A 14,565-nucleotide genomic window follows, 5' to 3' on the forward strand; every position below is an offset into this window, starting at 1 on the left:
CAGAGCGTTGTTACATGCATGTTCCTATAATTCGGTTTGGTCAATCTCAACTGTAGTATGATGGGCCGGGCCGAGCCGAATCAATCTACACTACACTAGGGGTAGGAGGACTAGGGAAGTCAGTAGCCGAGAGTTGGACACGTCAGCGTCATCTTCTTCTCCTTCTTGCTCTGCTCCTCCATCGCCGCCGCCCACGGTCCACCGGCGATCGATCGAAGAAGAAGAAGAAGAAGAGTATGACCACCATCACCAGTAGCAGCTCCAGTAATACTAGTGCTTCGTTGCTACAACGCTGTCAGTACAGACCCCAATTCTTCTTCCTCTCCGGCCCCGGCCCCAACACCCCTCCTCTATTCGTTGTTGCTGCATCCTCATCCTCATCCTCGCAATGCTCCAACGACGACCACAAGCTCCTCGCCCTCCTGCGCGCCGGACACACCGACGCCGCCTACCACCTCCTAGCCTCCAACCCCTCCCTCCCGGACTCCCCTGTCTCCGCCTCCCGCCTCCTCGCCCAGCTCTCCTACCAAGGATCGTCCCGCGCAGCCACCCTCCTCCACCGCCTCCGCGCCCGCGGGGCCCTCCACCTCCTCGACGCCAACTCCCTCTCCCTCGCCGCCTCCGCCGCCGCCCGCTCCAACAACCCCCACCTCGCCTACTCCCTCCTCATCTCAATGCTCCGCCGCGGCCTCCTCCCCGACCGCCGCGCCTACACCGCCGCCCTCGCGCGCCTCCCCCCTGCCCGCGCGCTCCGCCTCTTCGACGCCGTCCTCCACCACCTCCGCCGAGCCCCCGACGACCGCACCACCTCTCTCCCCGACACCGCCGCCTTCAACGCCGCACTCAGCGCCTGCGCCGACGCAGGAGACTGCGCCCGCTTCCGCCACCTGTTCGACCAGATGCCCACATGGAGCGCGCCACCCGACGCGCTCACCTACAACGTCGTCATCAAGATGTGCGCGCGCGCCGGCCGCAAGGACCTCGTCGCGCGCCTGCTCGAGCGGATCCTCTCCTCCGGCCTTGCCCCCTGCGCAACCACGTTCCACTCCCTCGTCGCCGCCTACGTCGGCTTCGGCGACATCCCCACAGCGGAGAGGATCGTGCAGGCCATGCGCGAACGCCGCACCGACATCTGCTTGCTGTTCCGGGCGGTCGCAGCTGAAGCAGACCACCAAATTATCAGCGCCGAGCAGCAGCAGATGCAGAGCTCTGTTCTGGATGACATCGTCGTCAAGCCGTCAGAAGAAGAGGAGACGGCGGTGCCGCTGCTGCCCAAGGCGTACCCGCCCAACTCGCGGGTGTACACCACCCTCATGAAGGGGTACATGAACGCCGGCCGCGTGGAGGACGTGGTGACCATGATGCGCGCGATGCAGCGAGAGGGAGAGACGGCGCCGGCCAGCCGCCCCGACCACGTCACGTACACGACGGTGATATCGACGCTGGTGGCGGCCGGGGACATAGAGCGGGCGCGCGCCGTGCTGGAGGAGATGGAGCGAGCAGGGGTGGCGGCCAGCCGCGTGACATACAACGTCCTCATGAAGGGCTACTGCCAGCAGCTGCAGGTGGGCAGGGCAAGGGAGCTGCTCGCCGTCGACATGGCCGAGGCGGGCATCGAGCCCGACGTGGTGACGTACAACACACTGATCGACGGGTGCGTGCTGACGGACGACAGCGCGGGCGCGGTGGCGCTGTTCAACGAGATGCGGGGGAGGGGCATCGCGCCGTCGGCGGTGAGCTACACGACGCTGATGAAGGCGTTCGCGGCGTCGGGGCAGCCGAAGGTGGCGCACAAGGTGTTCGAGGAAATGGAGAAGGACCCGCGGGTGGCGGTGGACCGGGCAGCGTGGAACATGCTGGTGGAGGCGTACTGCCGGGAGGGCCAGGTGGAGGCGGCGAAGAAGGTGGTGGAGAGGATGAGGGCGCGGGGAGTGCAGGCGGACGTGGCGACGTACGGCAGCCTGGCGAAGGGGATCGCGGTGGCGCGGAGGCCGGGGGAGGCGCTGCTGCTGTGGGAGGAGATAAAGAGGAAGAGGAAGGAGGTGGAGGTGGACGGGGAGGTGCTGGAGGCGCTGGCGGACGTGTGCGTGCGGGCGGCGCTGTTCCGGAAGGCGCTGGAGATCGTGGCGCGGATGGAGGAGATGGGGCTGGAGGCGAACAAGGGCAAGTACAAGAGGATGTACGTGGAGCTGCACTCGCGCATGTTCACCAGCAAGCACGCGTCGCAGGCCAGGCAGGATCGCCGCCGGGAGAGGAAGCGCGCCGCCGAGGCCTTCAAGTTCTGGCTCGGCCTCCCCAACTCCTACTACGCCACCGACTGGCGCCTTCAGGAACATGACACCTAGGCAGCATATACTGTATGCTACTAGTGCGAAATCTTAACATATTTTTCTACATGATGAAAAAAAATAGTGTCAGAATTTTACCAGTTTGACAAAATTCTTGTTCTAAACGACATATTTTTTTTATTTAAGCAAGTATTAGAATCAACTTCCGTGCTCTAAAAGAATGGAGTTTCAAGAAATGATCTGAGAAGGCCTAAAGGCAAGGGGTGCTCAACTGACAAGAGAGGGTTTCTTTTGAGGGAGCAGAGAGCTTCTCTCCGCTCCCTTTATTATTAATTTATTTGCAAGACAAGCGTTCGGCTGAAACGTGGTCCGAACAATGTTCCTTGTACAGATTACAGAATGTGCGCTGCGCAAGTAAGCGCAGTGAATGTCTCAGGTACAGGGTTAGGCAATTACACCCTCGGTCCGAAATAAACCAATTCATGTGTTTTTATTAAATTTTTGACTCTTCGTCTTATTTGAAATCTTTTTATGATTTATATTTTTATTATTATTACATGATAAAACATGAATAGTACTTTGTTGGTGATTAATTTTTTTCAATTTTTTAATAAATTTTTCAAATAAGACGGATGGTCAAACGCTCTGTAGAAAAAACTTAGAAATCTGATTTTTTTTTTTGACGGAGCAGTACATACTAACTAGTAGAACAAAAGGACAATTAGTGCTAGTTGTAGGCAAGAAAGAAACTTCTCTAACCTCAAGACACTGCTCTCGGTCAAGGTGAGTCACTTGTACGGACGCTTTTGGAGTACTTGGTACAGTCAAATGGCCCGACGTCTTGAGCTTTCCGTTTAACCTGCAGGAAATCATGAGGGATGCGTCTTCATCAGTCAACCTAATTAACCTTAGTCTTATAAATATTAACGGCAAGTACTAATCCTATGCCAAAATCACCGGCTACATCTTTGTGTTACTGGATCTGATGCACATGCACTCGCTGAATGATAATAATAAGGCATGTTTGCATGAATTTCCTCCCCAACTTTTCATTACAGAAAGGCGTACCGGCGACCACGGACTAGGTTCTGGAGCAGCTTTGTCGGTAGGAGAATTTTGCACAGCACCACTCTTCTGTTCCAAAACTTCCTGCCAAAACATAAGCAAACTCAGTTGCAAGCCTCATAAACTTACATAGCGAGCTGAACTTCAGGGACGTAAACTGAGCGTGTCCTCTCTTACAAAACACTAGACTGGATCCATACAAATAGAACAATAGCAAGCAGGTGTGTAACTGAAGATACATGTCTATGGTGTCAAGTGAATTGACCTCTCCAAAAGCCTCCATGACAGCAAGCCATTCTTCTGTAAACGGAACCAAGTTTTTTAGATGATCTTTACTGATGGTATTTGTCCTTGATTTACCCACTGGCTTATTCATTCTGCAAGAAGATAATAATGGCACTATCAATGCAATATGTAATTGAAGACGATTAACTTTGCACATTAAATATTCGATGCAGGCATACTCTATATTTGATACACCCTCTGAAGACATCTTCTTGGTGTCAAACTCAATTTTGTCATCAGTATCTTGCTCTACTGGTGACAAAGGCCGTCTTTCCTTGGTCGAAGAATGATGTGATTCTGTTCTACCTTCAATATCTGCCTTTTCAATCAAATTGGTAGATCGTGCCTCTTGATCTACATAAGGGGAGCGCACTGCTAGGTTCATAGGTGAACATTCTGCACTCCTGTAATCAATGTCAAATTCACCCCCTACATGCAACAGCGGAGCTACCGTTGCATCCAATGCATCATCTGTGTCAAGCTCCATTTCAATATCAATATTTGGTCCTTCTGAAGAAGTTAACTGAACTTCACTACACAAAGAATCATTCGAGTCTAACTTGATGTGTGCTAAAGATGGTTTTGGGTCTCTAGAACTATCACACTGTGGCATCTGATCTGTACAGTGTATAGATTGAACTAACATATTCTGCTGATAGCAGGAATGGGAATCTCGCAAGGAACTAGTAGCTAGAGTGCAATTGTTGCCTTCTGATGAACAAACTGTACCAGGTGTCTCTCCAGAAAGTGAATTTTCCAGGTTAACTGTTGCTTCACAATCAGACTTGCCTTGACAATTTAAATCATTTGGGGTGCACCCTGGAGAAGAAATGCAAGATGTTGTCAATTTACTCCCAACTGTAGGTTCGCTTAAGGAGCAAACGACTTGAAAACAAGAACCCTCAGCAGGCTCAAGCTCAATGCTTGAGCAGCAAATAACGTTAAGATTATTGGTGCCCTCAATAGGTTCAACGTCCTTGATAGTATGCTGTTCTACAGATGTCACAACATTGCACTCATTGGGCATGTCATTGCTGGCACCATTATTGTCTACAGAGCTCAACTGTTGTGTAGTCGCTCCATTTCCAGCCAACAAAAAACCATCGTCTGCAATTTCTTGAATATTTGTATTCCCAGAGTTTACTGAGTAAGGTATAATACTTTCTGACAAGGATTGCTTCACAGAACAAGCATCAGTGTTCTCAAAACCAGTAAAAGAAGAGGCTAAGACTTTGGGAGTGATGTCACTAGTGGCAGGTTGCGCAGGAATATTGGAAGAAACAGAGCGATTGGAAGGCAGCCACTTTGTTAGATGGAATCTGCCTTTTAGATCCACAGGCTGCTTATACCTGAGTGATGAAATATTTCCACTAAAGCACTTCTCTGGATTTTGAGCAGTATTGCCATGTGATGCAGAAGTTTTTCCCTGAAATAATTAGTCAAAAATATGAGGTATTGAAGTTTTCACATGGAGAGAATTATCAGGACATATAAGAATGCCCCCCCCCCCCCCGAAAAAAAAATGGAAAGAATCAAATGACAGATTCAAACCTAGAAAACCATTTTGTATGATGGACAAAGCCGAATTTCCCCAATTTTTACAAATTCAGGCATACATCTGGTAGGATGGCCATCTCTTCTTTTTACAACAATTCTCACATCACCTCATATTCCACATATACAACTTTTATGGAAGCATTGCATCATGTATGAAAGAGCATAGAAGACTACCTGAGCAAAAAATCCAACTGAAGGTGAAGGCATCCGAAGGGCTGATGGCTTAGCAGACATTGGTACAGGGACAACAACAGAATTGGAGGGTTTATCTTGTGAAACTGGTGAAAAAGTTTTATATTTTCCGGAACAACTAGCTTCCTCACAGGTGGTAGTAACCGTAGGGACCTGTACAAGTAAACAAGCATGTAACATCCCTTGTGGTTTTCAAATTCATACAGTAGAATATACATAGGGGCAAGATCTGATATATCCACTGGTATCCATCAAAGTGGCAGTGCATCAAATAAGAGTTTCCCCTCAATTAAAATGTAATTGATGCTATCACTCACCGCGTCCTTCCCTATGGTAGGCCCTGAAGATTTACCCACAGATGGATTCTCAGTCTCCGATTTAAGTGGGGGGGCCTCTACTTTATGTGTGTACTTACTTTTAGCTGAAAAATAGTGATGTGTTGAATTAGTTAGTAATAATAATAACATTAAAAAATGCTGAAAACCTTAAGTTACATATAGCCGTAGATGTCTATATGCAAGATTACCTGTAGCTGGTTTTTTTGTTGGTTTGGGAACATCAGTCACAGATGAGGTACTTCTTGTTCTAGAGACCACAGAAGGAGAAGGTTGAGACTTCCTTGGTATTCTTGATATTTGAGCCGTAGCACTTGAGTTTGGCACTTTTTTCTGTGTATAATTAAGTTAAGACTAACAACACTTGTAATTAATAAGAATGAAACTAAGGATAAGAGTATTTGCAAGACAATGGTCATGCTTTTGTTAAGAAAAGTATAGCACACATCCAACAAGCTAGAATCTTCATAAGGATATGCATATCCAGCAGGTGGTCGAGGTATGGACTTTTGGATGTTTTTTGCTGACCTTTTATCTTGTGTTCCCTGCAGTTGGGCAGAAGAGAGCCAAAAATTGCATGATTATCCATAGCAGTACGTTAACTAAAGCATGTGCTATGCAATGAACTGACCGCAGGTGCTTTTCGTTCATCCTGCTCAGAAACTTTCGAGGAAGCAAACAGCTTCCTTCCTTTGTTTTCTGTGCTCAGACATTTTGCAGGAAATTTTCCACGAGAATTCTGTGCGACTTCCTTGAGCACGGGTGTGTTGCCAGATTTCTCTAGTCTGGACAATGGAGAAAAGGTTGAAGAAAATCCAGAGGCAGGGCTCCTAGTTGCCTTCACTTGGGAGCCAGTAAGCATAGAAAGCTCCGTATTATCCAAAACACCTGCCAGAAGAATAGAGGTTTTTCAGCTGCCAGAAGCATGGAGTAGTTGCGAAAGAATTGTTGTACCTTGTTCAGTGAAGAAAGCAGGATTCCATGCAATGCTTTTCCTGAGATTGAAGCCCCCTGCAGGTTTGTTCTTCCTCCTTTTAGAGGTATCCGCAGCATTGCCTTCCTGCGGGGTTGGGCAATCCAAAACGTGGTGTTGATGTTGAGAGATAATGTTGTGTTTGTTGCCTGGCCATAGAGAATTTGTTATTGGATGTCCGGAATGAACTGCATTAGATAGCAAACACGGAGAGGAGAGGGGGGAGCTCACTGGAAGCAGGGATGCGGCACGGCGAGGCCATGCACAATCAAGCGAGCCTAAGTTTTAGTTTGTCCTGTTTGGATCCCTAGGTATTTGCGAGAGAGAATTTGAATAAAGAGAGATGAGTCTCAACTGCAAATTTCAACATTGCCTTTCTCAGATAGTCCAGTATTGTTTTCAAGGTTCTAAAATAGCGGGCTAAGACATTTAGCGGTTCATCTCTCCAACAGCTAAGATAGGCTATAGTGGGCTATAGCAGTAGCTAAGTAATTTAGTGGTTTTGTAAAAATACTAAGAAAAATTGAAAAAAAAAATGACAGAACTTTGCCTAAAAATTGACATAGCTCATCAGCATTTCATAGTTCATGATTCATACAAATACATGAGTACATCACAAGTGAATACAAGTGGAGAATACTTGACAATTTAACAATACATAGTTCTACACAAGACGAACAGAACCATTACTTGACAATTTAAATAGTTCATCACTAGAGGATCATGACCATTACTTGGCAAAATAGAAATATCAAGTTCAATAGAGTAGATTGTTCTAATCAGATTCAGATTTGCTGTCAATACAAAGTGCAAACATGAATATTTCTCATTCACACAAGGTAATTCATTGAATCGAGAAGATCGGGAATGAGGAGCTACCTGCCATTAGAGAAGGAATGCTCGGTTCTTCTTCTTCACTGGATAAGTGGACAGAGCGAGGAGCAGGAACGGAGCCGAGCGGCGGCCGCTGCCGTGCCGCGTGCCAAGCCAAGCAGAACCGCCGCCGCCGAGCAGAGCCCAGTCCCGCAGCCGCCCCGAGCCTGTCCGCCGCCGAGCCCCTCCGCCGCGGCGCAGAGCCACGCCGCCACCCCGCAAAACCGCCGCCGGCTCGCACGGGAAAGGGAGAGGGAGAGAGAGGAGAAGGGCGGAGAACGTGGATACAGATCTGGCTTCGAGCGGAGGAGGCGGCGAGTGGCGACGGCGACGGGGAAACCCAATTTGAATTTTGGGCGTTGTTGTAGGTTCAAGGTCTGAATACTTATCAGTTACTACCTGTGTAATTTCCAGGCTAACGTCATATGACATGCACGTGCTTCTCGTAGCATTTTTAACATCTCACACAACTAGGGCAACATTGCTTGGATCATGAAATTATCGCAATCCATCTAATTAATCACGAAGAAAATTAAAGAACATGACACCAAAACTTTAGATTGTTGAAGGAATAACTAACAGATGAACTCTGCAAGAAAGTGCAGCATGTCTGCTCCTCTAGTTGTGTCATCTACTATACAGTGGTGTAAAGGCCTATGTAAATGGAAATTTCGACAAATAATTCTTCTGCGCTGTGAAGGACATAAGAACCTAGTATTTGGTACAGGTATCAACAAGGCAATGTCAAAAATTAGTTCTAGTTCTTGGCTACAAGGGCAAAAACATTTCTGTTGCATGGCTTCTGTCGTTTCTTTACACCATATAGAATAACCAGGTGAATTTGGATATGTCAGCCATATGTGGTTCTCTTCTCATGTAGAGAGTCTGTGGAATCACTCTCAGCTTGGATCATTGCTTTCTTGGCGAGTTCGTAGCCTGCAAAGTTCATTGCTCCAAGAGGAGCAATCCAGAAGAAGCGAGGGATTGCACCCTTGAACAGCCCAAGAGGACCCTCGTTTCGAAGGATGGAGAAGACTATCAACTGCATGGTGACTGGTGTGCCTGGTGGAGCAGTCATCATTCGAGTCTTCATCACATCAAAGGGAGTGGTGACAACCGCTGCAAGTCCTCCAGAAAACGCTCCCACTGCAACAGTTTCCCATGGTTCTAAGTCTCTGTTCAAGACATGTTGTGCCGCCTGCAATAATGGGCATGATCGTTAGATTCATCAAGGCACATGGCATAGTTATAAATATAATGGGACTGCAGCATAAACTATATATTCCAAACCAAAGTCTATTAAAAGAAAATATTTAACAACTGACTTAACTATGTTTTGATGCCTAATGCGTGCAAAATTAAACATCTAAGGAAAATAGTGAACTGACAAAAAAATAAAAACCAGAAGAAAACAAAACAGCCTACTCTGGGCACCTTTGAGGAAAATAACACAAGTAAAATAATTAAGTACAAGGGCATTAGTTTATAGAGAGATGAATAGAAGAAAAACCCCATTGTGCTTCCATTTTGCAGTCAATTCAAATTCATGACATTCAAATCTGCTGATTTGATAGTAAGCTTTAAATATCGAACAAAGGCAGCTCACTGCAGGCCTTTCAGTCAAAAAAATATGGATGGAAGAATGCCAATTTTAAGGTATGGTAAAAGAAAATACGAAGAAAATTCACAGTACCTTTTTAGCTTCTGCATAAAGGCACATTCCGGCAACATAGAAAGGAACCTCTCGGCAAAGAGTGGCCCCAGTCCCACGAAAGAAGCCCTTTGGACCATCTTTTTGCATGGTGCCAACAATGGCTTCCCCTACATTATTGAAGATTCCAGCCTGCAAACGCTGCTTGAGAACCTCACAAGGAATACGGACTGCTGTTCCAAGGATGGTGCTGCAGAAGGAAGAGAGTGATTGAACCTGCAAAAGGAACATCATATGATCCTTTTTTTTTTTTTTTTGCCAATATAGTACCTGCTCAAATTTTAAACAGGTTTATTCAGGCAGACAATTTTCACAGCAAATAGGCTTAGCTCTGAGTTGTGTGAGAATAATCAGGTCTTACTTGATAAGCTTAGTTTGGTCAAAAGCCATATCAACATGTTTAATTAGCAGAGGGCTCGAGGCAGGTTACATGTTTAATAAGCAGAGGGTTGGGAATTCCAGATATACGCGTCAATGTGGCACATCCAAATTTCACACAAGGAATAGGGAAGTATACCTGAATATCTGGAAGTGTTGGAGCAACACTTTTCAAGACAAGCTTGCTTGCCTCAAATATCCCTGTTCTCAAACCATGGCTGCAAGTGACAGGATGTTAATATGCAGTCCATATACAAATTTGCCCCTAAAACTCTGAAATAACAGTGACCTTGAAAACTGTCCAAGAATTGCAGGGATAGAGCCCCGATAAAGTCCTCGGATCCCTATTTGTGGAAGTGTTGATATGAGATCTGGAAATGAAAGTGAAGATGCTTGTACACGTGTCTGATACAGTACAGAAAACGAAAAAGCTTGAATTAGAAGTGCCCATGGAACTGCACGATTTCTCATCCAGAAAGATAAAGATTAATTGACTCTAATGTAAAATCTAGCCATTATGTTCACTGTAGGTAATGCTTTGTCGAATAAACTCAATATGATGTTATTCATGGAGAATGAACTCAAAATGACATATTGCAAGTATAAAGGTCCCACCAGGGCCAGTGTGCAATATGTATTTCTATTTGATTGCATACCAGCCACTGCCATGGAGCTTGCTAGTAGTAGAAGGTGCTTGCCATAATTATCGTGCAATTTAGTATGTTGGTCTTTGACATCAATCACTCTTATCATTAAGACATCCTATTCTAAGAAATGCTATCAAGGCATAGTTGAATCAATGCTACGGTAAGCAATCACATATTAAGTTGTTCACACTAAAAGGATAAAAGTAACATGTTTCTGTACCTTCATTGAATCAATGGGATGCATCATGGAGGTAGAAAGTGCACTAGCAAGACCTCCAGCTAACGCAGACTTCAGAACACTTCCTGTCGATATCTCTACAGGTGGTGGGACAGCAACCAAAGTAGCAGCTTCAAACCAAATGTTCCTAAACGCATTTGCAATTGAAGAAATGAGTTAAGTGGAAAGATTAGTATCAAATGCCAAGAGAAGATAACCAAAAACAATATATTATTTCCATGCCTGATCAGATGTCCAACTTTCATGCAGGATTACTATGTAATGTTTCAAGATGCAAATTTGTTCCCACACGATATATCAAACATACCGAGGGTCATCTTCAAGGCGCTCTGAAGGAAGCAGGAGCATGAAATTGCGAAAATGGCTATATGAGATGGATTGTTCTGAATCTGCATTTAAGTACCGCAGCATGGCAGCAGCATTATCTTCATTGGCTGGAAGGCCTGCACTTTTTAAAGATGCAAGGATTTGATTTTTGTGAAGTGTCCCAGACTTGCTCAAACACAGTGTTGTGTATGCACGCAGTATTGTTGGCTCCTTCTGCTCCATCAAGGATAGAAATTGTTTCCACCCAATTGATTTTGAAAACAAGTTACTTCTGGTGCGCCGTAAAAATTCCCGAGCATACCTCCTCGGCAATCGCCTCTTTCTCATTGCAATTTCAAGGTCTTCTAGAGTGACTTGACCATCGCAATCTCTGTCCAACTCCTCAAAGAATCGCTTTCCTGCAGAAGGCAAGCCGAAAGGAGAAAGTTAAGATAACAATATGCAAGAGTTACCATTATTCATTTCCAATAGAAGAACAAAGCAACCATATCAGAAATAATATTTCAGTGATATTGATGGCAGTCGTAGTAACACAGCAGCAAGCGAATGTGGAGCTCAAGTTATGTATAGATGATTGTACAGTACCGAGGCATTGGGAAATTTGTGTTATCCATATTCTGAAATCTGAATGACAAGTCTAAAGTAGTGGGTTGGGTACCTTCAAATTCAGCATATCTGAAGAAGTCGTGCACAGAGAAGAGCTTCTTTTTATCAGGATGGGCATCGGGTGATGTGGTTGACCTGCCAACCAGCTGGGGAAGTAGCTCAATCAGCTCGGTGAGTGAAACCGTGGAAAGTGTGGAGCGCAGCCGCTCGACGTTGGACAAGGGGATGTTGAGCAGGCGAACAGGTAATCTGTGTGGCAGTGGTGGAGTATCATCATTAGCAGTCACAATATCTTGAGGTTGGTCGTCGTCGTCGGAGACGGAGGCTGGAGGTGGGGTGCCGGTGCCGGTGCCGGTGATGCCATGGCCCCCAACCTTGGCGAAACCCAAATTGGAGAGGAAGCCATCGAAATCGGCCTTCTTCCCACGGATTGCTGACTCTAATTGGTGGAGATGCGGTTGGAATTCCTTGGCTTTGTGGTCCAGCAGGCGTAGGTTATGGGCTAAGGCGTCGAAGGCAATGCAGAGGAGGTCTCCAGAGAGGGGCTTGTGGAGGAAATTGGTGACAACGACATGGAGGTGGAGGAGGCAGTCGGGCTTGCGCTGCTGCTGCTGCTTGGGATTGGGATTGGGATTGGATCCAGGGAAGGGGAAGGGGAGGCGGAGGCGGAGGCGGTGGCGGGCGGCGGCGAGGAGAGGGTGCTCAGGTGACATGCTTAAGCCTCAGGGTTGCCTGAGTAAGCTTTGGTGGAGTGAATTCTCTCCGTCTCCGGTGAGCAGCAGCAAGCCATAGCCATAGCCACCACCAACATCTCACTATACATTCTGGAGAAGAGGAAGAGGCTGAGAAGCGGCGAGCCCGGCCGCATCGTCTAAACAAATAAAGTAAATATTCGGGTAAAACCTTCAAACTCGTCGGAATAAATAAGGATCCTAAAAATAACATTTAAGAAATCATAGCTGTATGTATCAAACCTATACAATACACATACATAAGAGTAATGAATTATTAAACGCCACTAATATAGCAGTGACAAAAACTTAAATGGCTACTAATAGTCCGGTTAAATTTTACTCTTCATTTACCTGTTTAGCAAGCCGGCCCTAAAAAAAATCTTCATATTTCGTGTGCGCTACAACGACCTATCGAAAATTTCTAAATCTTATGTATCGGCAACACTCTTATTCTCTTTCTATTTTCCCCTCCTACCCAATGCTTTACTATGGTTAACACCGATGAGACAGAGCAACGTGCGTGTACTAACATCATCGTAGAGAAGTTGATATGAGCGTCGTGACACACCATGATAGCCCTAGGCTTGGTATTTGAAGGCCAATGTTGGTCGTGTCGATTTGGCTATGCTAACCTCCCTCTGCCATAACATCATTGCCTACCCCTTCATCCTAGTATCGTTTAATACATCCTTCAACGTCGTTGATGAGGTTAAGTTGCTCCTCTCCCTCTCCCCTTTTTGACATTCTCAAGGTTTTCGGCTCAACAAGGAGAAGATTAGGGCAGAATTGCCAAATAGAGATTATGTCGATGGCAACAAGGCTTGGGAAGGAGACATCTAATGGAGGGTGAGTCAATGAAGTTGTAGGCACCAGTGGTAGGGCGATGTGCGCCTAGAGTTAGAAGCTCAGTGGTGTTGAGGTGAATCGGATGAAGCGGCAATCCAATAGGCGAGACAGAGCAAAGAGGAAAGAAACATCACTCGAACAAGTGGGATGGCCCAACCGCTAGATGACGGGAAGGTGAGAGACTGAATTTGGTGGGGCTTTGTCTCGCCAACATTAGTTTTTTTTATTAGTCTACGTTAATATTTCAAATTAGTGTCCAAAACATCCGATGTGACATGGGGCTAAAAAGTTTAGCCCCATCTAAACAACCCTAAGTGAATTTGGGAATTTGGCTAGTCAAATGGCATAACAATCCAAATGGAGGGCCTGTTGGAGCAACGTTTTTGCTATGTTTACTAAACATTCAGTTTAGAAAAGCTTAACATTCTAAGAAGTAATATGTAAAAAGCGAGCTTCTCACAATCTAGAAAACCCAGGCTTTCCATCTTTTGACTTTCGGTCATTTTCTGGATTTTATAATTATAAATGCTCAAGATATAAATGAGAATCTAGACAGTTTGGGAGTTGAAAATTCTGGGATAAGTTAAACTATCATCAGCTATCTCAAATATGCCCAAATTTTGACATGGAGAACTAGATGGAGAAACCTGTTGGGATGCTCTTAGTAAATCTCCACCTTCCTAAGCTCTTGTATCCAAAAAAATCCGTTAGTTTCAAGGGCTTGGGTGGCGTACATGGATGCAAAACTACGATATGTGTGGCCTTTTCCATATTGAGACTTGCCTACTTTATGGGACCTAAGTCTTTCCATCAAATTTGTGTTGGATCGATCTAAACCCCATGTACTTAAAAATCACTCTAATTATAGAAGTTAATTAAAACGGTTTCGATTGTTAAAGGTGATTTGTTAAGCAGTTTTGAAGTTGGGTGGTGCAATTAAAAAAACGAGATATTTGACCAACTAAATGGCCTTATCCTAGTAAAAAAATACTTTATGTATGTGTTTGGCATATTTATAAACAAAAAATAATTTGTGAATATATATACATGTTGTTTTAGCGATCTAAAAGGAAAGACTGAAAAATAAACTTTGATGAAAAAACTCAAAATCAATTTTAAATTTAAGGCTAACTATTTAAATTTGCCTTGTAAACATAAAACAAAGCGAAAAGCGAGGGTGTAACTATTATTCCAAGGCAAACAAATGCAGTGCACACAATTATAGCATCACAGATTAGTTGTTGATAGTTTCCTCAGGTGACATCGTGAAGCCTCAACCAAAAATTTGTGGAGCACAAATCACCAACATCCTATAAGGGGTTGTCTTTTTAGCCCCATGTCACATTGGATGTTTGAACACTAATTTGAAGTATTAAACATATACGAATAAAAAAAACTAATTTCATAAATAAGAGCTAATCCGCGAGACGAATTTTTTGAGCAGCAAATGTTTACTGTAGCATCGCATAGGTTAATTATGGATTAATTAGCCTTATTAGATTCGTCTCGT

General features: G+C 45.3%; 3 protein-coding genes across 3 annotated transcripts; 1 reads left to right on the plus strand and 2 right to left on the minus strand.

Moving 5' to 3' along the window:
• LOC102705955 (pentatricopeptide repeat-containing protein At3g09650, chloroplastic-like) lies at positions 1–2,756 on the plus strand. The gene has a single exon (XM_006663076.3). It carries the CDS (start codon positions 237–239, stop codon positions 2,343–2,345), a length of 2,109 nt encoding a protein of 702 aa, XP_006663139.2. The 5' UTR covers positions 1–236; the 3' UTR covers positions 2,346–2,756.
• Positions 2,757–2,942: 186 nt separating this feature from the next.
• LOC102700956 (endochitinase A-like) lies at positions 2,943–7,635 on the minus strand. The gene is made up of 11 exons (XM_040529787.1): positions 7,575–7,635; positions 6,677–6,844; positions 6,354–6,610; positions 6,200–6,267; positions 5,914–6,059; positions 5,705–5,808; positions 5,370–5,540; positions 3,818–5,064; positions 3,619–3,730; positions 3,357–3,437; positions 2,943–3,147 (listed from the first exon to the last, which is right to left on the minus strand). Exons 1-11 carry the CDS (start codon positions 7,579–7,581, stop codon positions 3,067–3,069), a joined length of 2,442 nt encoding a protein of 813 aa, XP_040385721.1. The 5' UTR covers positions 7,582–7,635; the 3' UTR covers positions 2,943–3,066.
• Positions 7,636–8,065: 430 nt separating this feature from the next.
• LOC102706510 (calcium-dependent mitochondrial ATP-magnesium/phosphate carrier protein 1-like) lies at positions 8,066–12,324 on the minus strand. Its single transcript, XM_015842049.2, has 7 exons — positions 11,528–12,324; positions 10,850–11,267; positions 10,525–10,669; positions 9,947–10,062; positions 9,797–9,875; positions 9,262–9,495; positions 8,066–8,766 (listed from the first exon to the last, which is right to left on the minus strand). The coding sequence occupies exons 1-7, from the start codon at positions 12,186–12,188 to the stop codon at positions 8,419–8,421; spliced, it is 2,001 nt and encodes a 666-aa protein (XP_015697535.2). The 5' UTR covers positions 12,189–12,324; the 3' UTR covers positions 8,066–8,418.
• Positions 12,325–14,565: the final 2,241 nt, after the last annotated feature.

This window comes from Oryza brachyantha, chromosome 12 (genome assembly GCF_000231095.2).
Source record: "Oryza brachyantha chromosome 12, ObraRS2, whole genome shotgun sequence".
Lineage (NCBI taxonomy): Eukaryota > Viridiplantae > Streptophyta > Magnoliopsida > Poales > Poaceae > Oryza > Oryza brachyantha.

Bases quoted from the DNA above. Each gene is read 5' to 3' on its own strand.
- LOC102706510 (XM_015842049.2), bottom strand. From the start codon at position 12,188: ATGTCACCTGAGCACCCTCTCCTCGCCGCCGCCCGCCACCGCCTCCGC. The intron at 10,670-10,849 runs GTATGTTTGATA...AAATGCGTTTAG, and splicing joins CGCCTTGAAGATGACCCTCG to GAACATTTGGTTTGAAGCTG. The intron at 10,063-10,524 runs GTACAGAAACAT...GTACTGTATCAG, and splicing joins ATCCCATTGATTCAATGAAG to ACACGTGTACAAGCATCTTC.
- LOC102700956 (XM_040529787.1), bottom strand. The intron at 6,611-6,676 runs GTACAACAATTC...TTCTTCTGGCAG, and splicing joins TGCTTTCTTCACTGAACAAG to GTGTTTTGGATAATACGGAG. The intron at 6,268-6,353 runs GTCAGTTCATTG...GCCCAACTGCAG, and splicing joins ATGAACGAAAAGCACCTGCG to GGAACACAAGATAAAAGGTC.
- LOC102705955 (XM_006663076.3), top strand. From the start codon at position 237: ATGACCACCATCACCAGTAGCAGCTCCAGTAATACTAGTGCTTCGTTG.